Source organism: Bicyclus anynana, chromosome 9 (genome assembly GCF_947172395.1).
Source record: "Bicyclus anynana chromosome 9, ilBicAnyn1.1, whole genome shotgun sequence".
Lineage (NCBI taxonomy): Eukaryota > Metazoa > Arthropoda > Insecta > Lepidoptera > Nymphalidae > Bicyclus > Bicyclus anynana.
Window position 1 is genome coordinate 17,148,189 of NC_069091.1, and position 27,895 is coordinate 17,176,083.

At 37.3% G+C, this 27,895-nt stretch overlaps 1 protein-coding gene across 1 annotated transcript; it reads left to right on the forward strand.

The window, feature by feature from the left end:
• Positions 1 to 27,452, forward strand: LOC112043665 (NF-kappa-B inhibitor cactus). Its single transcript, XM_024079177.2, has 5 exons — positions 1 to 586; positions 5,039 to 5,364; positions 19,140 to 19,228; positions 21,028 to 21,237; positions 22,076 to 27,452. Exons 1-5 carry the CDS (start codon positions 234 to 236, stop codon positions 22,148 to 22,150), a joined length of 1,053 nt encoding a protein of 350 aa, XP_023934945.1. The 5' UTR covers positions 1 to 233; the 3' UTR covers positions 22,151 to 27,452.
• Positions 27,453 to 27,895: the final 443 nt, after the last annotated feature.

Consider the following 27,895-nt stretch of genomic DNA (forward strand, 5'->3'; position numbering starts at 1 on the left):
TACCAGCTAACTCATTCATTCCCATTCCATTCCACCAATATCAATCTAATTTCCATTTTGCTTGTGAATTTTCTGCTTATTGCGCACGCGTTCTTGCAGCAATACGGTTGCATCGTTTAATCGTAAATAAACATTTTTAAAACATGTTTTTGTGCCATTCCAAAGTTTAAACTCAATTATTTATCGTTATTTACTTTTAACTGTTATTAATAAATCGAAGTGTGATATTAAAAATGAGTGCCAAAAAGGTTAGCGAAACAAACACTAAGGTCTTCGAGGACGAGAACACAGACTCTGGTTTTCTGTCCGGGCCTCTCAGCGAGCAGCTGTTGTCCTCGGAGGACCTGAGCGAGGAGGCGGACGCCCCCGTGGCGCCCGCAGCCCCGGATAGTAGCAAAAAAGTGACAAGTAGTAGTACAGAACTAGACAGTGGTATCGACCTTTGTTTGTCGGAGTGCCTGGAGAATGTGACCCTCAGTGAGCCGCCTCGCACGACGGTGCCCCTCATCCAACTGGACGAGCCCGACAGGAGTCGGGATGCTCTGCCTCTCTCCATACTGTTTCAACAAGACGACGACGGAGATACGTAAGTGTCCGAGGTCAGAGGTCTAGTTGTGTTGTCTGTTCTAGCTCATTGTGGTTGTAATTATTGTCGTGCACACGGTAGCAAGGAAACATACTCACATATAAAGTATGTCAGTACCCTACAATATCTGTATGTTTGTAGTCAACATAAAATGAGCTAAACTGATACATACTAACTTGCTTCTTCTTTAGGGTTTTAGTTTGTAAAGTAGTGTCTTAACAATAGAACCATCATTTAATATATAAAATTATTGTGTCGCTGTGTATGTTACCAAACTCCTCCCAAATAGCTGGATTCATTTTTATGAAATTGATACAACCAATGATAATGGCAAGTATATAGAAAGCGCACTAGGTATATTATCTATGTATTATACTGTATTACTATATTACTTAATAATTCATAAAAGTAGGAAACAAAAGAATTAGCCCCCATTAGCACGAGCGCTATTTTTAATGGATGTTAAATAGAACAAATGCATTCCCTAGTATATCTTTACAAAAAAGCGATACTTTTTTTCGAACTGTGTTGCATTATCAATTTTGGGCTTTGACCTTCATTTAACTTTAAAAAAAACTCTATTGCTTTTTAAAAAAAAACCCTTGTACAAATGGGGGTTTAAACTTTAGTCTTATTAAGAATCTTTAATTAAAACTGTTTTCTCCAGGATGTAATTATTTACTTTATTCTGGTCTACATTTACACATCATCATGCTGCCAGGTTTTGTGTGAGGCTGTTGATTCAGGCTCCCAAAGTTACTCAAACGTGCTAATTTTAAAAGCACAGCAAGCCCAAGTTATTGTTGTACTGATGCATTTAAAAAGTTTCAATAGCTCTATGGTAAAGTAGCCAGACTCAGAGTAAGAGATCATGGCTTCAATCCTCATTTCCATGCAGCTCTAATAAGACTTTGTTCAATAGAGAACTCTTCATTAATTAGTAATATAATAGCCTCAATAGTTCTACAATGTGGAGATTAGTGAGTCGGTATCAACACGAGAGGTCAAGGATCAATCCCTGTCTGCTGGGCTTTTGTCGTTGTTTGTTGAATAATTGCCAGGAAAATCATAAAAACAACCCTATTTCCCATACAAACATTTAAAGAGTCAAGGGGTAAGAGTAGGGCAGGGAGGGGAAGAGTAGTGTAGAGTAGGTATAGGGAAGAAGTGCACCTAAGTCAAAATGAAGATTGACCAGGTCCGCTAGTGTAATATAATAATTAGCTTAAGCCCTACAATACAATTGAATAAGCTGCTGATAATTTAATAAAACTTTGTTATCAGTTATGCCCATTTTTATTATTCATCATTGAGTATAATATCTGACTTTTTAGTAGCTTATGCTGAGATATTCCAAAGCAGATAAAAATTGTTGTGATGCCTTTTGACCTTTATCATGTTGAATGACACAATAATTTGAGCAGGCTTACTTTACTTATCAAATATTAGTAAATTATCATCCAGCCTTTTGTCAACACAAATACTACTTTAATTCCATAGTCTTATTTTTAGAGATCAATTATTATCAATGTATGGTCTACAAGTATATATATCTGAAACACTTGTTGGGCAAGTTTGACTTGCATATGTACGGTTTTATATTGTTTTAATGTTTTGATATGTTATCTGTATTGATGGATTATCTAACTCACACTGAAACATTTTTTCATATGTGGAAAGTATTAATGATTCATCATTTCATTAATTTTTTTCTTTTATTTCATTCATTCATTTTCTTATTAATAACTAGCGGGCCTGGTCAAGCTTCGCACTTCTGTGCACTTCTACCCTATGCCATACCCTAACACTATCCCTAATATCCCTATAAAAAAGTATCCTAAGTATAAAGGATAAAAAGTATCCTAAGTATGTCTCCTGGTACTAAGCTACTGCTCCACCAATATTCAGCCAAATTAGTTTAGCCATTCTTGAGTTATAAATAGTGGAACAAGACTTTCTTTTATTATAGATAGATTGTCATGGTGTACAAGATAAGCAGATTAAACAGATTAGTATTAAAGTCAATCAACCTTTCTTGAATGATAAGGCGAACATAAACAATTTCAAAGTTGTTTAAAAATGTTTGTTGCAATTAATAAAAGTACATATGTAAATGTGCTAGTGGAAGGACATTAGAGGAGAGGAAGGCCAAAGAAGAGATGGCTGAATTGTGTGAAAGAGGACATGTGTGTAAAGGAAGTGGATGTTAAGTTGACAAGTAATAAAGACAAATGGAAAAGATTGACATATTTTTCCGACCCCACTTAAGTGGGATAAAGCAAAGGAGATGATGGATTAATAAAAAGCATTAATATAAATTTGATTAGGCATATGAGGCTTCCCAAGCTGATAAGACAGGGTTTGGCTGTATATTAATATGCATTCATTATTTATAGTGTTAAGTAATTGTAATATTAATTTAAATCCCATGTCAAATATTGTCTCTTATGGTTATCATTCTGCAACATTCCTAGTACAAAAACATTGGTTATCACACAGAGGTCACCTACAAATCTGTTTAAAAATTTCAGCTTTGAAAGCATATAGTGATTATGGGCGTGCAACTCTCGGGAACTGTTTAAACCTACTGCACAGCACCATTATAAGACTGCCACGCTTCTTAGAAATCTGAAACCTAAGACTTGCTAAATTAGCTAAACATTAAGCAGTTTGCTTCCTTAATCCTCAAAAACACTGCAAAAGTCTGAGTCTGAAACTCCCACTTTGCTTCAGTTTTCCCAATCTACCTTTGTTTAAAATGTACCCAAGATTTCAGCTAAATTTGTTGAAGATATCATACTTATGATCCTACTAGATGACGCCGCGCGGTTTTACCCACGTGGTTCCCGTTCCCGTAGGAGAACGGGGATAATATATAACCTTCCTCGATAAATGGGCTATCTAACACTGAAAGAATTTTTCACATCGGACCAGTAGTTCCAAAGATTAGCGTGTTCAATCATACAAACAAACAAACTCTTCAGCTTTATAACATTAGTATAGATACAGTATTTTGAAATTTCTTATTGACAACATATTAATATGATTACGACAGAAAAATAAATTTAAAAAGAAAGCAAGCACACTATTTAAAAATGATGGCATTCTGGAGTGGCTGCTGCTTTTTGAACTGTAAATGTGCCAGTTGCTAATTCGTGTAACAAATGTATTATATGCCAGACAATTTTAAGCTTAAACATGTAAAGCATAGCGTCGAAAATGTGATAATAGTTTTAAGAAGAATTAGCATCGTTCCTCTCCCTTGAAGGGTCAATAGTCGAGAATGGAAAAACCTGGTACAGCGCTCCCGCCACGATCTTGGCGCCATTATTGTACTCATCTTTGTCAATGTGTGCACTGTGTATTGGTCGCGGCTTGCGTATGTGTGATGTAGCTTCGTTAGAGATAAGACTTTCTCGATATGACCTAATCGTAGTAAGAAAGAGAGTTCGTATTACTATTGCCAATTAATATATGGACTTTGATTTCAAGATAGTGCTCTGTTTGTGATCCAATATCCAAAATTATAGCTAACTTGAGCAAAATTGTATAGATCAACGATTTCTACAATACGTCACTGGGTTAGGTTTATTAAAACAAACTACGGAAAGGTCATTGAACATGTCAAATGCGTTATTTATAACATTTACCCGCGAGTATTTACCCCTGAAAATTGATACTGATAATGAATTCATTAGTTGGTTTGTAGTTTCACAAATAGGAACTGAAAATGAGCAAAGCGAGCTTAACTATTATTGTGATTAGGTAGGTAGGTACTAGTTGTTTGGCTTATCGCACTTTGGTGTGGTAATTGTAATTTTGGTTTTGATAAATGTAACAGTGATTTAAATACTTAGTAATGAGCATTGATTTGGTTTGAAATTTTCCTACATAGGCACACGAAAATAAAGTGTTACTGTCGTGCATAATCGTAAAGATTAAGTTCTATACAAATCTTTATAGCTATGCTATGTACGTCATCTCGGAATTGTTATACTACTCGATTGCGTAGTGTTTGTAATGTTTAGTGCAGGAAATTTCCAAAACCTACCTATCGTGTAATGTCCTGTAAGCATTACATATACTCTTCGAATCACTTACTACTAAGTACATATCACCTTATCACGTAGCGCAGTTGATACTGTTGTGGTTGTCAACATAAAACTCCTAAGTTCGTCTGCGTTCGATTCAATCTGTTAAGGGTTTGATATTTATAAATTGGCTCAGGATTGTCGTGCTTGTGATACTCATCAGCCGCAGTTAGCTAACACCCTACAGGCAAAGACGTACCGATATGATACCGCTTAATGACCGTCTGAGATAATTATGGCTAGAAAACTTTATAGCTCTTCAACCTAGAGTGCATCGTCACACACAGGTGATGTCCATTGTCCAGTCAAGGGCTTACTTGTCATTGAGTAACAAAACTGAAATGATCATTTTGTATTACAGACAACTACACATCGCAGCTGTCCACGGATGCGAGAAATCAGTCGGCACACTGATAAATGTGTGTCCGGACAAAGCGTGGCTCGACGTTCCCAACGACTATGGGCATACACCTTTACACCTGGCGGCCATGAGCGGCCAGGCCACGGTCACCAGGATGCTGGTCATCGCGGGAGCCTCGATAGCCTCCAGAGACTTGACGGGAGACACGCCGCTACACAAGGCAGTCGCCGGCAACTACACAGAGTGCCTGAGAGGCCTGCTGACGCCAGTGACTGATCGACCCATGAGGAAGTTGTCCACCGTAATTAATCAAAAAAATTATAAAGGTAAGTGTTTCTGATATTAGATAGCTTATTTGAAAAAGCAAAGCGATGACCCGTATATAATAATGTCTAGACAGACGGCCCATACCGCAAAATTGAGGCAACAGTTTTGTTTTGCTATTTACTCGTATGGAAAAAATAATTTGTGCGACAATATTATGCCTTGCTTCAATTTTCACAAACGAATAGGTACCAGTTGTTTAATATATAATATTCATATAGAATGTAGAGTAAAATATCGTATTGACTAATTTAGAAATTGTATACTACAATTATCCTGTAAGCCAAGAATTATTTGAACAAGAAAGCTTTCAAGGAGACTGTCATTCTTGTAAATCGAATAGATGTCTTGTCATTTTAATACCTAGATATTTCACATTTGTGTCAAGGGGGCATGCCAGTCGATCGTGCGTCGTGCTTTTACTACAGCGTAGAATAATTTAGCTCGAATAGTCCTCGAGGCTTACGTAACGTGTTGTTTACCTCTCGGTGCACTTACACGTGTGTTTGCGCTGCGAACTACACACTACACTATTCAAGGTTCATCATGGGGGTTGGAGCTGTTCACGTCCGTAGGATGTACCTAAATTAGTTATTCTAATACTCGTAACCCTACACGTGACCCCTGGGTGGTGCTAATCGAACAGCAACTTTTTAGGTGGTAGGCTCCGGCCGAGGCTTGTGATACCACCATGTGAGCAAAGCCGCTCCGCCAAGTGATTCTTCGCGTTCCGGAGCGTTGCTTACAGTAGCTATTTAGTTGAGGTTGGGTATGTACAGTTGCGCTATGTTTTTCATGACAAGTTTCCTGATTTGCTTGGTGGATGCACTGGACGTCTCGATTTGGAGGCTAGCGGGATCCGAAGCACGGTGCACCGCTGGCCGACCGCAGGCAGTAGGGGGCCCAATTGTAGGCTAGCCACCTACGAGAGGCTGCCCCGCCACCTTTTAGCGAAAAATCTTGGAATGGCTTTCATTGTGCCGGTTGGCGACCGGAGAGAGGTCCCGATGACGAGTTCCAAGGGGGTTCGGGCGTCCCCGCAGCCTCCAGTCGAGCCTTCCATCAGTGCTATCCCCTTGTAAACAGTGAAGTCTAGAAGCAGAGCGCCTCGTACAACTGCCATCCTCCTGCCTATTCACCCCGTTTTTACTATTAATGAAACAAAAAAAGAAGAAATATAAGTTTAAACAGCGGCTGCACCACCTCTCACTCAAAGTGCACCTCACGAACATACGAGGATTGCACTCTAATCTCCTAGCAGTCCATCACCATCTGGAGACTGAAAGGCCGCACTTGATGTTTCTTACGGAGACGCAAATTGGAAATCCAGCAGACAGTTCATACTTGCATTACCCTGGCTACTCCCTAGAGTGTCATTTCAAACCTCATGCCGGAGTTTGCATGTATGTACGTAATGATGTCTGCTGCCGGCGCCTACGTAATCTTGAGGTACCCAATTACTCAGTCTTGTGGTGTTTACTAGACACTGGTACCCAGCAAACGATATATGCTTGTGTCTATCGCTCTCATGATGGTGATAGTGAGACGACTAAGCTTTTCGAATACCTCAGCGATTCGGCCGATATTGTTCTTCAACGGTATCCAGGTGCTAACATGGTTTTTTTGGGAGATTTCAATGCGCATCATAAAGATTGGCTATTCCCGTTTGAGAAAACGGACCATGCTGGAAGGGAAGCGTATAATTTTGCCTTATCCCTAGATCTCTCCCAACTAGTCCAGGAAGCGACTAGAATACCTGATGTTGACGGACATACACCCAATTGTCTTGACTTAGTGCTGACTACCGACCCAGATCAATTCTCGATATCAGTATCATCGCCACTTGGCACTTCTGATCATTGTGTGGTAAGGTCAATTTCCAGCCACCATCCCACCGTTTCCAACCCTGGCTGCTTAAGACGGATCTGGAAATTTAAGTCAGCTAATTGGGATGAGATGCGTCATTTTTTTGCTTCTTATCCCTGGCACCAGATTTGCTTCTCTTCCGATGATCCGTCGAGCTGTGAAAGAGCAATATCCGAGGTGATACATCAGGCAATGGAATATTTTATTCCATTTTCTGATGTGTCCCTTGATGGTAAGACCCCAAAGTGGTACAATGCTGATTGTGCCTCAGCCGAGGCCCTTAAACAATCGGCATTTGTGACCTGGGCACAAGCTCGTTGTCAAATGGCTCCGGATTTGAAATTGAAAAAACGAGAGTTCAATGCTGCTGCCAAGTCTTACAAAAAGGTGTTAAAAAAAGCTCGTTTCTCACGTACAAAACGCATTGGCAATAAATTAGCCACCTATCCTAGTGGTACCAAAGCTTTTTGGTCTTTAGCCAAATCTGTAGAAACGAACTTTTGTCGACCATCGTTGCCGCCTCTGCTGAAACCTGACGGATCACTGGTTTTTACTGCAACTGAAAAGGCAAACCTTCTGGCCTCTCATTTTGCTAACAATTCAGTCTTGGACGCTGGGAATTCTTGTCCCCCTAACCTCCCTATATGTGACTCTGTAATGTCGGAGGTGCATATCCATCAAAAGGAGGTTCTAAGAGTAATCCGGTCTCTAGACGTACATAAAGCCAGCGGTCCTGATGGTATCCCCGCAAAAGTTCTGCGTTATTGTGCACCCGAATTAGCTCCTATCTTGACACGTCTGTATCGCCTATCTTTGAGAACATCTCGAGTTCCTAAATCCTGGAAGATTGCAAATGTACAACCCGTACCAAAGAAAGGAAGTCGTGCCGACCCATCAAACTATAGGCCTATCTCAATCACCTCAATCTTGTGTAAGAGCATGGAAAGAATAATAAATACCAGGCTCTTAGCATACCTTGAGTGTCATGATCTTCTCTCAGACAGCCAGTATGGTTTTCGCCAAAATAGGTCTGCTGGTGATTTGCTCGTGTATGCAACTCATGTTTGGGGTGAGGCGATTGATAAGCACGGAGAGGCACTTGCTGTCTCTCTCGACATATCTAAGGCATTTGACAGGGTCTGGCACGATAGCCTTATTAGTAAGCTTCCAGCGTATGGACTTCCACCGAGCTTGTGTGACTGGATATCCGACTTTTTGAGTGAACGATCCTTCCGAGTGGTTACTGATGGCTGCTCATCGGATCTAATGGCTATTAACGCTGGAGTTCCTCAAGGGTCGGTACTTTCCGCTACTCTTTTTTTACTGCATATTAATGACCTGCTGAAACCTGGAACCCTTGGTTATGCAGATGACAGTACGGTAACGGAAAGATATTTATCCGGACCGCGCGCCGGTGGAACTGAAACTAACGAACTCAGGGAGGCGATGGTTTCTCGATTGAACTCTACCCTAAAGGAAGTCTCCGAATGGGGCGACGCTAATTTAGTTCAGTTCAATGCAACCAAAACGCAGGCATGTCTACTGACGGCAAAGCGGACTCCTTTTCCATTTACACCTACATTCAGAAATGTATCCTTGCCTATCACTGACCACATCGATCTCCTGGGTGTCGATATTTCGGCTAACATCAACTTTGGGCGGTCCATAGAATCTAAAGCCAAAACCGCGGCCAAAAAACTTGGAATACTCCGTAAGGTTAAGCAGTACTTCTCCTCACAGCAATTACTTACTCTATATCAGGCCCAAGTCCGGTCTTGCATGGAGTACTGCAGCCATCTTTTTGACGGCTCAGCCAAATACCAATTGGCTGCTTTGGATGCTGTGGATCGCCGAGCCAGGAGACTCATTGGCACAGATTCACCGCTTTTGACCAAACTCCAGACCCTTGAGCATCGGCGGAAAGTTGCCAGTTTATCGGTGTTTTATAGGATATATTTTGGAGAATGTGCTCAGGAGCTATTCGATGTCATACCACCTTCGCCTTTTTACCATCGCACCGCAAGACATCGGGTGGGTTTTCATCCCTATATTGTAGATGTCCCTAGGACCCGTACAAAACGCTTTGCGTCTTCTTTTCTCATACGCACGGCTAAGGTTTGGAATACCCTTCCCAAGTCTGTGTTTCCTGAATATTATAACTTGGGTATCTTCAAAACAAGAGTGAATAGGCACCTTCTAGGCAAGCGTGTCCCATCTTAGACTGTATCTACACTTACCATCAGGTTAGATCATGGTCAAACGCGAGCCTATTTGCATTAAAAAAAAAAAAAAAAAAAAAAAAAAATCTACAAATCCGGAAATCCCATGGAATTCCGATACCCTTAATAATTGTTCTCAGTGTCCATAGTGCACTAACTAGCGGTGACTGATTCACAAGTAAACTACTCAATTATCGGATTTCCCATCGTTTTGTATAAGCTTTGTTTTTACTAAGTATTGCTTTTGACTAATACCAGATTACGGGGATTTCAGTTTATTTTGGAAGTATGGAATACTTGTTATCACTTTTCCCAGTATTCAAGTACATGTATGTGAAATGTGAATGATATTTGTCTTGATAGTGTATATTTTACAAACAATAAGTTTAATATTGCGCTGTTATCAAATGTCTGATAACGAAACTGGCTACATACATAGATCATGCAGTGAGTGATCACATAAAAAGCTATTTCTTTTATCAACTTGACCTCTTGACTTCAGTCTACGTCAATTGTACCTACTTTTGATAAACTCTACGTGGTTACTTTTATAATAATATGAAGTCGTCCTTTTGATTTGTTAATGAATAATCGTATTTTTTTAAATAAATCGCTTTTTAACTTTAAATGATGTCATAAATAATGTTTGTTGTCGGATCGGATCGGAATTTATCAGACAAGTTAAGTAAACATTCAATACTGGGTTATTTCTAATTATTTATTATTGTTAAAACCCAATCTTAGTAATATTATTACGACGAACGTTATGACTGTGCGTCTTATTGAAGAACGTTGAATGACGTGTTATGTTTAATTGAAAATAATTATGCTAAAGGATATATTATTATACATAACAAAATATGTTATATTATATCACAGTCATAGTATGAAAAACATTAAAATGTGTTTAGTATGGAATAAAAATACAACATGTTTAGGAGAGTATATTTATCTTTAGTTTCATTTATTTAATGTTTGCGAAAACACTGTTGATTTAAAATTTAAAGCAAACAAAATCTAGAATATAAAAAGTTATTCACATCATTACGTTAGAAATAAAAAAATCCATTTGAAATAGTGAGATAGCGTGGATCAACGATCAATATTTATTAAGTAGACATCCGTATCACCATGGGAAAAATGGTTTTTTCACAATATTTGAAAGAATTAACGTACGTAATACTTGCGGATATAAATGCTGTTTACCTTCGCAGGATGCCATTGTCCGCTTAAAATCATCATCGAGACATGCACGCGAGCATACGTCATCCGATTGAGAAAAAAGCCATTTTCACTAGGATCTTGAATCAGATTGTACTAGAAACCAGTTATCTATCGCAAATGTTTACGTGTCAATACGTGGGCATAGCACCTCAAGGTCTGCGTTACGTTCTATGGCAACAAATTCCCACACCATCAGGAAAATGGTCAATCAATAACATGTCACAGTGAGGCGCTCCCGTTCGTCATTCGATACTTAGAAATTTAAACAATTGAATCACAGTTTGTCTATACCCGAAGTGTTTGTATATTCATATTTTAAGGAAAATAAAAAAATATCCAAAATGCATATAACTGTTAGGTATATTACTACTACTACTAATTTCCTCAAGAAAATGAAATATTATGAAACAATGTGTGAATAATTTATAAATCTATACTAATATTATAAAGAGGTAAAGTTTGTAAGTTTGTAAGTTTGTCACATTTTTTAAATGGGGTAATCTTCGGAACTACTGGTCCGATTTTAAAAATTCTTTCACCAGTAGAATGCTACATTATCGGGGAGTGCTATAGGCTATATTTTATATTGGTATCATATATATTAGCCGAGTTATCACAGTTTTTGTCATACAGGTCGGACTGAAAATCCTCTTAAACAGACTTATTCGCATGCGCTGCCTTAACTATTGTGTAAAATTGAAATTAATGTATGGAGACTTTATGTATCTTTAAAAGTTCTACAAAAAAGTCCGCGACACCATATATCTATCTTCTATATATTAGCAGATATAGTTCCTTTTGTGTTTTAAAAATTATTAATTTTATATACTTAGGTTTATGTCATTATTTATACAACTAAACTTTAATCCTTATTAAAATAAATTATTTAATAATCACAAGGATATTATGGAAGTAAGATTTGCCCTTTACAGTATGTTAATTACTTAAATAGTTTCGGAGATAATACAAAATTTCTAAAAGACGCAGAAATTCCGCTATATGACGCCCGGCGCTTTCATTTACGTAGTTCCCGTTCCCGTGTGAATATGGGGATCAAACATAGCCTATTACACTCGCAAATAACGTAGCTTTATGTTGGTAAAACAATTTTCCAAATCGGTCCACTAGATCCAGAGATTACCTATTACAACCACACAAACTTTACCTCTTTTTATTATTAGCATAGAAATCTCTATTTCTCTTGGTCATACCACCACTCTCGAAGGACTGGACCGATTTTGCTAAGGGTAGGAGTAAGATAGAGAAGTTACAGGGTAGGGTAGGGTACGGGTAGGGAAGCGTAGGGGTAGTGTAGGAGTAGGGTAGGTTTAGGGCCGGGTTTAGGGCCGGGTTTAGGGTAGAGGTAGGGTAGTGGTAGGGTAGAGGTACGGGTAGGATAGGGAAGTGGTAGGGTAGGGGTAGGATAGGCGTGAGGTAGGGGTAGGAAAGGGATAGGGTACGGGGAGGGTAGGGGTAGGATGGGGGTAGGGTGTAGGTAAGGTAGGGGTAGGGTAGGAGTAGGTTTGGGGTAGGGTAGGGGTAGGGTGGGGGTAGGGTAGGGGTAGTAGTAAAGTTGACATCGAAATTTACGCGGACGAAGTCGCGGGCGTCCGCTAGTATATTATAATACAAGTCATACCCTACTAGTAGCAAACGCTACTATACTATCAGATAAACTCTATATCAAAATATAGAGATGAAATGTTTCTGTATGGCGCTATGACAAGTTTAGGTCGTATTGAATGTCTGCTTGCTCAGAATTAAGGTTAAGTTTTAACTCATTAACTCACTCAACTCATATTTTCGATGCACTGCAACGACCTTTAGTAACACTAGCCTAAATATACTTTAAAGTGGTAAATTCGGATTTTCCAAAATATGAAAATTTCATTAAGTTGTCATTAGTGTCGGTCGAAGCAATAAACTCGCGCGTCTGGTTTTCCCGACATCCATACCACGATATTTGCGCCGACACTTTCAGCTGCGTATTCATTCTTTAACATATTACTTGTTTGCATTTGGATTTACCCATCGCGGCCTTGCCTACCATAAACATTATTACCATAAAATGTAAATGTACCCTGTTTTGCTTACGCGACAAAATCAATGTTTTCATTCTGAGATGCAAAATGCAAAGTCCTTAGCATGCAAGATTTGGCCCATTTTGTTTCTAAAGACAAATAATAAATATTAATAATAGCAATTCCAGAGCTTTCTTGATCATCATTTGGACAGTCCACAATGTACTTTAATTCAACAAATTATGTACTATATTCGGAACGGAAATGTTTGATTATTGAAAATCATTCAACAAAAAACATGAATTCAAACTCTACAATATTGAGAACGATGCATGAAGCTAAAATTTGGAATAACCCATCCAAATGTAGACACCGAGCCGTATAATTGCGGTAGGTTTGTCCGCGGTCACGACGACCTGATGGGTATTCCCAAAGTCAGGCCGCAGCGGCTCACGTAACGTAGCAGCTGCCAGTGAAAGCATTGTGCCTACTCGCTGGGTTGCCCCGGCCTGAGAGAGCGTGTCAGTTGTACGGTGCTTACGTGAACGTTCAACGCAGACGGTTTTCCCGTACACCGTGCATGAGTGCGATGATTTGTGATTTAACGCTACTGATTTATGAACCAAATCCAAGTAACTATTGTCATGCAGATCAACTTTCTAAAATGACGCGTAATGACCCAAAACGTACTCCGATCTGATCCGAAGAATTCATAATTTGTTCAACTGAAGATGTGAAGAAGCAATAAAATATCGTTTTAGTAATTTTGATATTCTGATAGTTTAAGAGGTTGTAAAACGGTCGTATCATTGCTATCAGTTAAACGCCAGAATCCTTGACATATAACGCCAACTCCGTAAAGATAAATGCCCGTAACTACGACGAGCAAAACGTTGAACAAAAAATAGCAAAACGACCTTAGAGTTCATATTATATACATGGTAGTTAGCGTCATGGTTATTTTAAGCACCTCCACAAATACTATTAATTTGGAATGTAATGTATATTAATTGAGTGTTATATTTTTTAATGTTTTGTAGAACATCACGAGGACGTTTTTTCGGAACGTTTTTATTCGTGAAACAAAATTGTCACATATTAAACATCAGCGGAAGCTGTTTAGTCTTATTTATAATGATGAGAATAATCAACCTGAACCAAGAAGCTGAATCATGTTATGAGAAACCATGGATGAATTCCTTTGCCGTGAGGAAAACCACAGAAGTCGACGAAGCGGCACGGGCAATTCTGCAAAGCGCTAGGACAATGGCAGCTGCAATGCATCTTTGGGTTATCCCCGCGTGAAAGTACGCCTTGAAGGTACAAAGCGCTTGCGGAAATTCCTAACATTCACCGTTAGAAGGTGAATAATGGTGTCTATTTAAATTAGCCACAGTTTTTATATCCCTACTTAATAATGTTGGCGAAAGGCAAAGGCGGTCCAATTAAACCAGGTTATCTTTAAAAAAAATATTGAAAATTGTATTTGTTATGATTTCCGTCAGAAAGATGATGATGATAAACTCAAAACGAAAAAAAATCTCGTACACTATGCGCTATTTCTGGTCCCAATTCAAATTCACCAAATGAAATTTATTAAATGATTTGTCTTAAGTTTATAGATAAGTATATGGATCTTAATGACAAATGCATTATTTGTAAAAATATAGTTCCATTAGTTTTTCACGAACCGTCATTTGTCCTTGATGATTATTTTTTATTCAGTTAGTTACGTGCGGTTAATTATGTGGTCAAAGACTCCGTATTGATTATTATTATGATGATCACACCTATTTTGTGGAAACCCAATGAGGATCCGGTTATTTCGCTGTACCAGTTTAATACCTACCATTTCGCCGTATACTAAATGCCAATGCGTCGTTCACTTCAAATGAAGATGATATTATAAGTACTTCGCGCTTTCACAGTTTTTGTTCCAATATACTATCTATACCTAGTAAGGATTAATCCATAGATTTCTGTACGTATCTGTAAACATTGCGACTATCTGTTTAAGCTGCTTAGACCCCGACGTCCACACACTATAAAAATATAAGTATATTGTTAGTGATAACAATAATCAGTCACAATTACCTTTTACTCTCGGGGTTTTCCAACGACCTGGTTTTTTTGTACACTCGCCTAGTGGGTTTAACTTTCTAGAGATAATTGATGACTAGGCTAAAATTGACAGCCGTGACATTGACGATATCTATGAACGTCGTTGTTTCAGGGTGTGATTCAAAATCAATTAATGTAAAAACAATTAATGTTATATCTTGGTCTAAAACATGCAAATCCGTTCCTAAAAAATCGTATCGAATACTTGGAAATAATGTCAAATATATGCAAAAGAAATAATGAGCGAGCTAACTCAAACAAACACGAAATAAACGAGTCATACATCAATTATTCATTAACGTCCGTCTCTAGCCAAATTGCTAATTTAATTTTTATTGACATGTAAGATGTAGATTTCCAGGAGGAAATTTAAAAATATATTATGTTATGTTAATTGAGTTAAATAACGAAGCAATGGAAAGCCATAATTGACAGTACGGAAACAGTGGATTCACAATATTATTATCGTTTGGCCATATATGGCAAGGGCGACTCGGCTGTGAAGCGGTCGTCACATTGTTGGGAAAACCCCACCGCCCGCCGCGCCCGCAGCCCGCACCCCGCGCCGCCGCCGCGACGCGCGCGCACATCGCGACGTACTCCGTACTATTTATATTTATCTAAAGATCGCTGCGAGATTTAGCGTACGGCGGCGCGGCTAATGTTGCTTTCATTACAACATAACTTTGCTAGATAGCTTTTATCTAAATAGCAAGCGATGCCACGCATTTCTGTGTCGCCATTTTCAATTTGTGTATTCCGATTACGTATACATATATTATATTTTAGTTTCAAAAGCACCATTTATACTAGCTTGAATAAAACCCTAAAATATTTAAACTCAAAAGGCTTTTACTGTATATTTTTCATTTCACCTTGGATTTCAAATGTCTGAACTTTGCCACTGTCGCCACATAAACATGCGCGAGAACTCTGTATACGAGGTAATACTAACTCGCAATGACTAATTGTAGAAACCTGAAAAATAGCCGCACCATCTCATGATACGGAATACAAATGCCATAACGGTCCGTGTCCTGTTATGATGTAATACACGAATATAGTTGCTGTTGTGGGTATCATTAAGACAAACGACAATTTTTAAACTTCATCACTTAGATTTCTATCAGGCGTAATGGTAATTAAGCTCAGAATCTAGAGGTATTTAAAAACAAGATTGTCTAAACTATTGACTTAATAAACAAATCATAGAAGTACAAGTCAAACACAAATGCGGACTGGCAAACCAGAGAACTTTCTTGTCAGAGAATCGTCTCACATGATTTAAAAAAATCTTCACTATTAGCTCGAAATTTGTATATTCATTACAAGCTTTAACATATTTAAAATTGAGACGTATGTAAATGTATACTGTAAACACTAACACGTCTATGTCCTCATTCACACGGTCACCAAAACATGTTCTTTTCCTATTTCCTATTCAAAGAGTACTGCCACTTCATCAGTAAACTAATAAAACTTAACTAAAGATCATTAAGTACAGCCAAATATTGCGAGATGTAAAGTAGAACACGTTTTTACATTTTATTGTACTTGTAATAATATAAGGATTATCTCTAGTTGAACAAATGCTACAGTATAATCCACAAAATGTATTCAAATCCTGTCACGAACATGTGTTTTCATAATAACAAAATGAAGGCAAAGTTGATAAATCTGGTCGGAAGGCGCCTTCCAAACATGTTGTCAGGGTTGTTCAATCAATTAGAACTTTGTATAAGATTCACTGCAACTGTTTGCTTATAAAAACAATTTAACTACTTTTTGCCTGCTTTACTTATTATGTACCTACTTTCCGAGTTGATTAATTGATAACTGTAAATTGTTAAATTACACCAGCAACCCTAAACTTGACATGTATAACCTTAAAATGCTTTACCATCCTATGAATCACAAAAGTTTTGAATTAGATAATAACGTTTTTATTAGCATTTAAGACTTAGTGATATTAAACAAAGCTACTGATAACCTATCACGTGAACTCATTGCGCCAGCTTATTATTATAACCAAGTGATGTTAATCAGGAAATTATTAGTTATTCCAACATCGTTAATCGTGCTAAAGTATGACGCCATGTTATCTGTGATATAACAATTATAGCGTCTTGGAACGTAAAATATTTTACTCTGGGGCTCAATACCTAAATCTCTATATTTTTCAATACAAAGAGATGAATAAATCTCTCTGTGACTTGCGAATCACTTATTGCTCATATTATAGTTATGCTTCAGAATAAAATTTCCCGAGAGAAATGTTCTCTACGAATTTATGTGACAAAATGTTTTGTGTTTTTCCTGGCAAAAAACACAAGTCATCAGAATTTAAATATGACATCTATAAATATTTACGAACTGAAATAGGCCAGAATGTCTGAGCGGCATGCGCCAGTTGCTAAACTTAAAAAATAACGCGCGCGCTGTTTATTTTAACCGCGCTCAAAATAGTGTTGGAGTTTATCCAACGCCTACGAGCGGCTGTGGATAGCAACGTGAATTGACCAATTTATATAGCAGATTCATATGTTAACAATCGGTGTAGTAATAGTAGTAACCTCAAACGAATTAACCATCTGCTCACAGCGTCATCGGATCGCTACCTTCAAATATCAGATAATAATTAAGGAATCTAAACGAACCTCTCTTGATGTCACATAATGCCAAATCCAAGTCGACATAGTGTTTACTAATAGTGGGAAAGAGAATTAGTATTCACCCAATTTGTCCCTGACAACCAAAGCTAAAATAACTCTGCCAGCTTGATTAATGTTTCCTTCCGGAAATCCTAATTTCATCCTTCTTTAATTGTAAAATAATATTTTTTCCTCGTTTATGTCCTAAAATAGTAGGTACTGTTTTAAATATTCCTTAATGTTAAGTGTTGTTGATAGTAATTGATATACTAGCCGATACCAAATCTTGATTTTTTGTCGAGAGCACTAAATCATACATCTCTTCCGTGCCATGGTTTTTTTTCTAACTTGTGAACAGTTACTTTATTTCCGTATCGTGTGGGATTATTACTGTTCAATGTTTGTTTTAACGAAGGCTTCGACCAGTTTTGGTAATGTTCAAGAATGAACTGGATTCCTTTGTTTTCCTTATTTTATAAAATGCAAATCGAGCTATTTAACTTTTTTAAACTTCATCAAGTGACGGCTCAACATATGCATAACATTAAAATTAATTTCCTACAAGTTATCAATTTTGTTGGCCTCTTTGGATTAATGCGTTATTTTTCAAGTTTTAGGTATACTAAAGCTAATGTCGTAAAACCTGATTTGTTCAGTGTTCTTTTTTTGGATAGAACATTGATGAATAGTTTGTTATTTTCCTTGTGTTCGGAGCCATGCGGTCGTCGTAGATTTATCACGCATGGATTTACGCAATCTTTTATATGACCTCCCGACCGAGGACCATCGGTCTTTATTTGACCCGAAAAAAAATGTTTTTGACATTTTCCAACTGTTTCCTTATATCGATCTACGTGCGACCTTTTGCTTTTGTGTAACATTATTCATGAATGCGCTGAACAAAAGTAACAATTTAGATTAAGTATTTCATCTTATTTTATTAAATAATTAAAAAAAAATTATAGCATTAATTAAAATAGTTGAGATGCGAAATACGGTATTTTGTTTTTAAGAATTTGGGTTGCCAGCTTCCTTATCGTAATACATAATATATTTACTCCTAACCTTCTCACAAGTAAACTGGTTCCATCCTACACTGCATCATCAATTTGCAGCTTTCGTTACACGAGCATCAATCTCACATTACATAACAAGCATTATACAATTTTAAAAGTGTCAGTGTGTACGTAACTTAACAAGCGATTATTAACGACTTTCACTTTATTAATACTGTTTATTTTTATTAATTCCAACTCAATTTAAGAATTGCTAATTTAAACTCTTTACTATTTTTGTCACGTTAGTGTTGCCAATATCACGAGTCTCACTACTCAGTACAAACGTCGTTAATATTTAGACAATAAATAAGGAAACTGATCCTAATATTTCCTTAAATAAGTATGAGCCATTAATTTCCGGTCAAGCTATTAATATCTAAAATAAGATGTACCTACTGTTTGTGACACTAAAAGTGAATAAACTTATTTTCTGTCTCTCAACAGATGATAATTTTAATTTAATTTTAGATATGCAACGTACCCAGTAACATCTTTGACGCCAGCCACCCAGCGTTTGCCATCAGGCTTGATTGTATGCCAATGTAGCATTAAATGTATTACGATAGTAGTATTAATATAAGAGTAGTAGTTAACAGACTACTTTGTCTTGGTTGCAGGCCAAACATGTGTTCACTTGGCAGCGACGGCGGGCCGCGTCGAGCTGCTGCAGATGTTGGTGTTCTACGGAGCCGACATCAACGCCAGGGTAAGGATCTATGACATTCATCATCATCATATCAGCCGATGGATGTCCACTATGACATTACATTTTACATAATTCCAACAAGACTCCTCTCATTCCAAGAGGAATCTAGTGCTTAACAGTGAGCTAAATATGGATTGTTAGTGATGATGACCCATTGCACTTATTGTCTTAATTATGCCGAGTACAGGCATTTTGTTTAGTTGAACTACTTTTAAAAGTAATAATGTAGCTTGTAAGAAGTAATAAACACTTAATATTTAATTTTATATTACAAGTATATACTGAATATATGTATAACACAGTTTAACATAGAGACACTGTTCAAACGTGTTTATTCAAATAAGTTTAGTGTAAATAAATTAATTTGTGTTTGTTTCACTTCACAAATCAATGATAAACACAAGAGATAGTCTAAAATTGTTTAAACAGTTTTTATTTTTTTATTTTATTTTAATAAACAAAATATCAAAGCTTGAACATACATTAGAGGGAGGATTGAATGCCTCCGGTAGTACAGTCAGCTGGGGTTTTTTGTTTACTCAGTCTTACGTACACAAGTCGTAGTACCGTCTGTACCTTAACAATAATTAATTTCTTTATTTTCCGCATATACCTGTAGGTATATTTTTTGTTTGCAAGATTTGCGTTGATTATAAATCCGTTTAGGTATTGATGCGTCAATACCTATATTTTGATAACGTTAATTACTTGTTCCACTAATGCGACAATCGAGTGATATATTTAGATGGTTTACCAAATCTACATTATCTCAATTTTAAAAAACTATCCGTACAGACGTCACTTCACGGAAAACGCAAAACTGAGTGGACTCTTTTATATATACGAGTATGTATATGCTGCATGATTATGCTGCAAATAATTACAGTATTTTTGTGATTTCATTTTTTCGTTGTAATGTAATGAAGTAAAAATCAATGGATAAACATTAAATGTGACAAATGAACTCGGTAGCTTTCATTTTTTGAAGTAGCATTATTAGCATATTAAATTCTCTTTGTTATCACAAAAACAAAATCGCTAATTTATTGAGGCATTAAAAATATAATTTCAGTCGTCTGACACTATTGAGTTAGCTGGAAAAACAAAGAGGAAAACTAGGTCGTTTTTTGTGTTCGTGGCCTCTGTAAACAAACCCCTTCGGGTTATTCCGCCAGGCTTTGCCGGCTTAACGAGCTAATGCAACCGAGGTGAGGTCGCGGTTCCGTCGCGGAGGATGTGCGACAAACGAAAATACCCAGCGATAGCGTATCAGCGCGCTATCAGCTGATAAGCGGCGGGCTTCCCGACGGCAGACGTGAGTCAAGTGCAGCCTCGCGCGGCACGTTGGCAGTGCGCCACCACCGGCACTGCACTGTTGAGTCAATCTCATATGCCCAGAAATAGTGTCAGGATGCGACCCGAAATACAAAATTGGTGACGTTCCGTCTCAAATAAATGTTTAGGTATATTGTCCTATTGTCCTCGGGAGGTATTTTATTTCCCTCCTACCCTTCAGCAATAGGCATGCCAACGGGCATGTCCATATCCGCCACCTTTGGGAAGCGCTCCCTAGGGTTAAGGCTTCCCGATGAGATGGGTTTATACCAAAATGTCGTACTTAATTTAATTATGCGTTTTAAAATTTTGCGCTCAAAGTGTGAGACCAAACAAACTACTACAAGTTAGAGCATTAATTAAAGTATTTCTTATTTTTGTTTGATATACCTACATTTTTAAATATTGATTTATTATTTACCGAGTATACGATGTATGTAGCTAATAGCTGTGTTTGTCCACAGGACGGCCTGGCGGGCTGGACGGCCCTGCACGTGGCGGCGCGGCGCGGCGACGTGTCCCTGACGCAGTACCTGCTGCAGCGCTGCAGCGGCGTCGCGACTGACGCGCGCGACTACGCCGGTCGCACGCCGCGGCGCCTCGCGCGCAAGAATCGCGCCGCCACGCTCTTCGCCAACGTCGACGAGTCCGACGCGAGCAGTAGTGAGGATGAGGTATGTGCTATTTTAATTATTTACGAAAAATATACGGTTTTCGGATTCTGAGTTTCGATAAGCTGTCCTGTAGTTCATTGCTCCTTTGATAGTTTACTGCTAAATCGTATAATTATAATTGTTTTGATATTCCTAAAAATCCACATAAATTGTTGATCATTAGTGGGATCTAATTGATTATACATTATCATAATCATAATGATAGAAAGAATTATGGCTGGTGTTGTCAAAAGACGGGTAACAAGTTGAAACTTAATGGTTTGGATTAAAATTTTTAGATAATTTCAATTTGATATCTGCCCAGCATTAGTCCAGCCTTATAACCAGTAATATATTCATCATCATCATCATCATCATCATCATCATCATCATCATCATCATTAACGTGAACGAACGTGGACATAGGCTTATTTCTATTGCATGGATTTCCAAACAACATGGTCTTGGACCGCCAGCATCCAGCGGCTCCCTGCAACCCGCTCGATATCCTCAGTCCATCTAGTGGGGGGTCGACCAACACTGCGCTTTCCGGTGCAGGGTCGACATTCCAATACCTTGGGACCCTAACGTCCATCGGCTTTTCGAACTATGTGCCCCGCCCATTACGCTCAGCTTCGCGACCCGTAGCTATGTCGGTGACTTTGGTTCTTCTGCAGACCTCCTCATTTCTGATTCGATCACGTAGAGATACTCCAAGCATAGTTCGTTCCATCGCCCGCTGTGTGACTCTGAGCCTTCTTATGAGGCCCATAGTTAGTGACCAGCATATACAGTAATAGCATTTCAGCATACAGTAATATATTGTCTGTATCTAACTGTTTATTTTCATTGTTTACAGTATGACAGCGACAGCGATAGTGACAACCTGTTCGACAAAATAAGACAAAGCATCAATCCGATCAACGTGGCCTGAGACACTTGACTTCTCTTCTCTTCTAAAACAATATATATGAACGCGGAACTACTAAAAAAGACTGGAGAGGAAGAACGAATCATGCAGAAGAAGAATAAGGCAGGGACATAGTTGCCTGATATATCGGTAATAATGTGTAAGACATTTTGTAATACATGTTTGGTTTGACAGTGCCTTGACTCTTTGCACCAGTAATATATTGTGTTCGCCAGGACTGCAATGGATGGAGAATATTACAGTGAACAGTTGTTTTATGTAACTCGCTCGAAATGGAGAATATCAGGCAGGTATAATGAGAACGCATATATACAGGGTGCAAAGTAATTGAACTTGCATTTCAAAAGCGCTTGTATTTTTCGAATTAATTTCAAACAGTATTAAGAGGAAACCATAAACGCTTATTATTAGGGTTGTCTACTAGAAAAATAATCTGCTGTGCTAGATTATTTTTTTATATTATTAACACAGACGCAATATAGAAACTAGCTGACACCGCGCGACTTCACCCGCGTGGTTCCCGTTCCCGTAGGAATACGGGCATAGTATATATTCTTCCTCGATAAATGGGCTATCTAACACTGAAAGAATTTTTCAAATCGGACCAGTAGTTCCTAGATTAGCGCGTTCAAACAAACAAACAAATAAACTAAAACTAAAGCTTTATAATATTAATATAGATTAAAGTCTCAACAAAAAAATACATTTTATAAAGCTAAAAAAGATCTGAAAATTTGGAAATAAACAATGGTTTACTTATAAAGTTGTATTTTACTGGAAACTTTGTCCAAAGCTCAAGCTTTAATTTAGAACTTACACTTACTTCCAGTGTCTTGGTAAGATCTGGAATCATCTATACTTACTCGAATATTACACATATTTATGTACCTATATATTTATATCTATGTATGTAAAAGAGTTGTAGAGTCTTAGTACCCATAACACAAACTATGCTAATTTTGGGGGTAAAAAGCAGTAAGTGTTTCGTTCTAATATATTATTATTTATAATTATGTATTTATATTGAAAAAACAAAAAGTTGGCAGCCCTAATTTGCGACATTTTATGGAGATAAAATAGATTTTCCTCTTATGCAGCTATTTTGGTCATTTGTGAATTTTCATTCAAAATATAGAAATTCTAAATATAACACAGGAAAATATATTTATGAATAAATTCATATACAAAACTAAAAAGTAAAATAGATAGTAATAGGAAATTATAGTGATTTCCTTTAAAAATAATAGGAATATTATAAAATTCCCACCACAATAATTAACTATGAATCATTTATTTATTTGTTTTAATTATAACTAATTACTCCTTCTGTGGTGATCTTTTAAAGCGGCTTTTCCATAGTTATAGGAAAATCAGTCATTAGTTATTGATTTTTAACATGCATATAAGGAAAATTTCAATTAATAACCATTTTATATGAAGTTTTTTTCAAGTAATTTGGATAGACACGTTCCCTGTTATTGCAAGAACACCAAAACCAAGACAGTCTTTGCTTTACTCCTCTGATTTCTCCAAATAATATATTCGCAAGTAAATATTTCTCCATCCATTGAATGGATTGACATTTAATTTAATTAATTGTGTATTTGCTATATTGTACAATTGTTTTAAGTGTCAACAAGTATAGCAAACGGTACTATAAGCATGCTTAACTAGGTCCGTCAGTATATTGATACTAAAGAACCTAGTCAGGTTTCGCTTTGACAGATACACAAACCAATCGCAAGAAAGCTATTGGCGACAGAGTTTTTACTCGCTTATAATATATAGGATGATATATCGCCTGCTATACTGCGCGATATGATATCAGAGATGATGTCTGCATTCTTAACTCTCGTAATTAATCACATTAAAATCAAGTTGAATCAAAATAAATATAATAACTGCATTCAGCAGTTCGTATTCATACTAAAAAAGGGGTAGTAATTAGTTTGTCAAACACTTTTGTTGCTCTCAATACATACGAGAATGGAATCCATGACCTTTGTGTCAGTAACAGTTGTATGTGGAGCCAGCAGTGCTACGTAATACTGTGTGTTTTATGGGAATGTTGTCTTCCTGTATATAATAAACAAATTGTTGATGCTAATCCAGTCGTCCAATTAAGGCAATGATACTCAAAGTTTAGAGTGTATAAATCTCAGAAAACTGAAAGTGTCAAGGACTTAAGGGCACACCTGAATTAGCATCAACAGGTTTATTGTTTATTAAAATATCATAAATATATATTATTATGTTATTATTGTACTTATTATAATTATAAAAGTTTATAATTATGTTTCTAAAAACTTGTATAGTATAAGATCGATTTGATATAGTTTCAATAACAAATATGACAGAATATGTGGATTGAGTATCTGCATATTTTGCTATTTGAAGTATAACAATCTCTGAAACTAAATACTAAATTATGATTTTGTATGTTATATATTCTATTTGCATTGTACACGTCAAGAGAGTTGAATTACCCACGTTGTTATGAAAGAACGCCTTGCCTCTTAGATACTTAAAATTCACCTATAAAAATGGCAAAAATATATCCACCTAATTGTTGTCCTGAACATTAGATTCCACTAAAGCTATTGTAGCTCACGTTTTTAATTATCAACTTTCGTGATGTTTACTTTAATTAATTTATTTCATAGTACTTAGTAGTAATCAGTCTTGCTCGTACTTTCAGCTGAAAGCGGCAGTTAAGACGTCCCACTTATACTATAATCGTAGTGCAAAATCTTTCGCAGACAACATTGAAACTTTTGCACTCTCGGTTAAACCTGCCCTGTGTTATGGAACGTTCCATAAATATTGAAACAATGATATGCAGGAAGTACCATATTGAACATATTAATAAAATAAAATAAAAATAGCCTTTATTCTCTGACTGTTGATTACATATTATACTTAATACTATTTCCTTAGTTTCTATTACACCAGAGCAGTCAGGTTGTCGACATAGGCCTCCTCCTTTGCCACTCTACTCAGTCTCTAGCTTTTCTTCGCCATCCTTTCGGCAGGTCGTCTTCCTATATTTTGTGTGATCGTCCTTGCCTTCTTTTCCCATCTCTGTGGTACTATTGTATGACCTCTTTGGACCATTTTTCTTTTGAGGGTCTGACCACATGTCTAGTCCAGTCCCACTTCAGCCTTTTTACAAATGTCTGTTACACCTGTGGCTTTTCGGATTTTCTTTAAACTCCACTTGTCCTTTAAGTTTATATGCAACATGCTTCTTTCCATCCCATGTTAGCATATCTTCAGCCTTGTTGGTGGCCTTGGGAATGACAAAAAGCCACCAACAAACGCTGATTGTAAATGTTATTCAATGTCATATAATTGTCAGTATATAATGTGCTTAAGGAATTTTGCCATCTTGCCGATGTGTGTAGTAAACTCAGCCTAGCTACGCCAAAATACATGTTCCGTAATACATGGGCCACAGCCACATTCTGTAGCGTCAATTTACAGTAATGTGTGTGTATGTATGCCGGTAAATTGCTTAATAACACTGTTGTGTGAAAAAGAAAACACAGTACAATGTTGCTAGGCAATTTAACGTCACCACACAAATGACAGTCAGTAGCTCGGCCACTGTCGTCACTTGTGTGACATAAAGTGTTCTAAATGTTCCGCACAGAATCGTGCCCTCTCTGACCACTAGTGTATGGCATGCCTTTTTGTTACATGCTTGCATATACTCAATATGTTTGTTTTAATAGTACATATCTACACACTATGGACGATAATGTCTGTGCATACACGAGTGATCGGTGATAGATTTTATGTTAGAAAACGTTATTTCATGTAAACGTTCGGTTGTGTCGAGTCGTGCAGCAAATGTTGAAACTGGCACAAGTACCTAATTCAGCGAACAGAAAACTCTTCATCGTAAAACACAAAGTATCTTGTAGCATGCCACATGCATTCGTATCGCTCTCTGAATCCTTTGATGCACGACTCGACACTTGATTTTTTTTATTTGTATATTCACTAGATAAGATTTCTTAGCCTATTTTTTTGCTAATTCACGTGCAACAATCAACAAATTAATTTTACAGTTCCAAATACTGGGTAATAGAATGTCATGTCGAAACAGAAACAAAGATGTTTCTGTCTCTTCTTTCTTTACATTTTTGTTTAGAGCTGCTGTTTTAATGTGGGACTCAGTAGAACAGAGACACGTGTATCCAGACACGTGTAATGTGACGCGAATAGTGAAGCGCGCAATGTCAATGAGTTGCCTCTATGTGTTCAATAAACAGCTCTTGTGTTCCAGCTAAAAGCTGACAGCCGAGGGGCTGACGTCTCATGTTATATCCAGACAAAATATTCGCGCTACATTACACAGCTGTATCACTATTTTACATGTAAATCTGGTAGATAGGTTAGATTGTAAAGATGTAAAACTAGTTGACCATAAGTATTTTACTGCACACGTTTGTGCTAGTGTGTTGAGTAAGGGTTCATTTACACGAGCGGCAACTCAACCGACGACCGCAGCTGCCGCACGTGTAAATGAACACTAATGTATGAGGGCCTATATATCATGGGTCCGCTCCCCGAATGGCCAACTAGTTCTGCACAGTGGTGTGATATACTGGCCACTATTGCCTCGCACTCTTTTGACAGTGACGAAGGGTGCCCCGGTTAAGGCAAAGGTATGTACCGATTTAAATCTTCGTGTACCGAATTGGCAACTTTGTGTACAATTCCTATAACTGGGTCTTCATTCTCTATAGCAATTTGGCATTTAAAAAATAAAGCGACGTCACAAAATGCAATACAGACTAAAGAACAATGACGTCAGGCGCCGAGCGCCGCGGGGCGTACACCGTTTGCATACTTGATATTGATGATAATCAGTTTCGCGTTCGTACTATATATACTATAGTGTTTCCTAGTCTCTTTTAAGATGTATTTAACTGTATATTTATTGAGGGATGCTGATGGTTATAAATGAAATACTCAGTGTGATAGAACCGCGTGTAAAAAATGTTGAACTATAGATTAATTGTATAGATAAGTCGTTTTGTTAATAGGTAAATTGTTTTCATTTGTTCGTCCTAATCGTTATACTTAATTAAATTGATTAAAATTACTTTTATAAGACAAATTATCTTTTTATTTGAACCTCTTTCGCGCAGACGGTGTGCGCTCGACGTCACTGTTAGAACTGAATAGCTTTGTTCGGTTGTTGTATTCGTTGTATTCAAATAGCTCGGCTAAGATGTTATATTATGGTTTGTATCGTATATTCATATTTCAGTTATAATATATCGAATAATATATATCACGATCTTTGATTTTATTCGCCCTGCAGTAACTATCACCTTAGTGACGCACAGGTTTCTCTACTATGATGACTGAAGAGGAAAATGCATGAGCAGTGAGCACTAATAGGTACCTACCAGACCAAAAAAGGGGCATCGGGTTTTTTTAAACTTGATTGTTGTTTGGCAGGCTTAGGTAATGAACCTTGGGATTTAAGTAAATAATAATTGGTTAATTTGGGTTTTGACATGAATTTGTGAGCTTTCTTATTAACAGCTACTGCGCTCAAATCCAGAAAACTTATTCAATAAACTAAATTTCATTCCAAATGTTTACTCTTACCTACTCACTACCTTCATGCATTGGTACATATAAGTTCGTGGCAAGCCTATACCTACTGTCGACGGTTCAAGGAACGTTAAAGTTAAGTGTCGTAAGTATGGAATACAAAATGAAAATCAA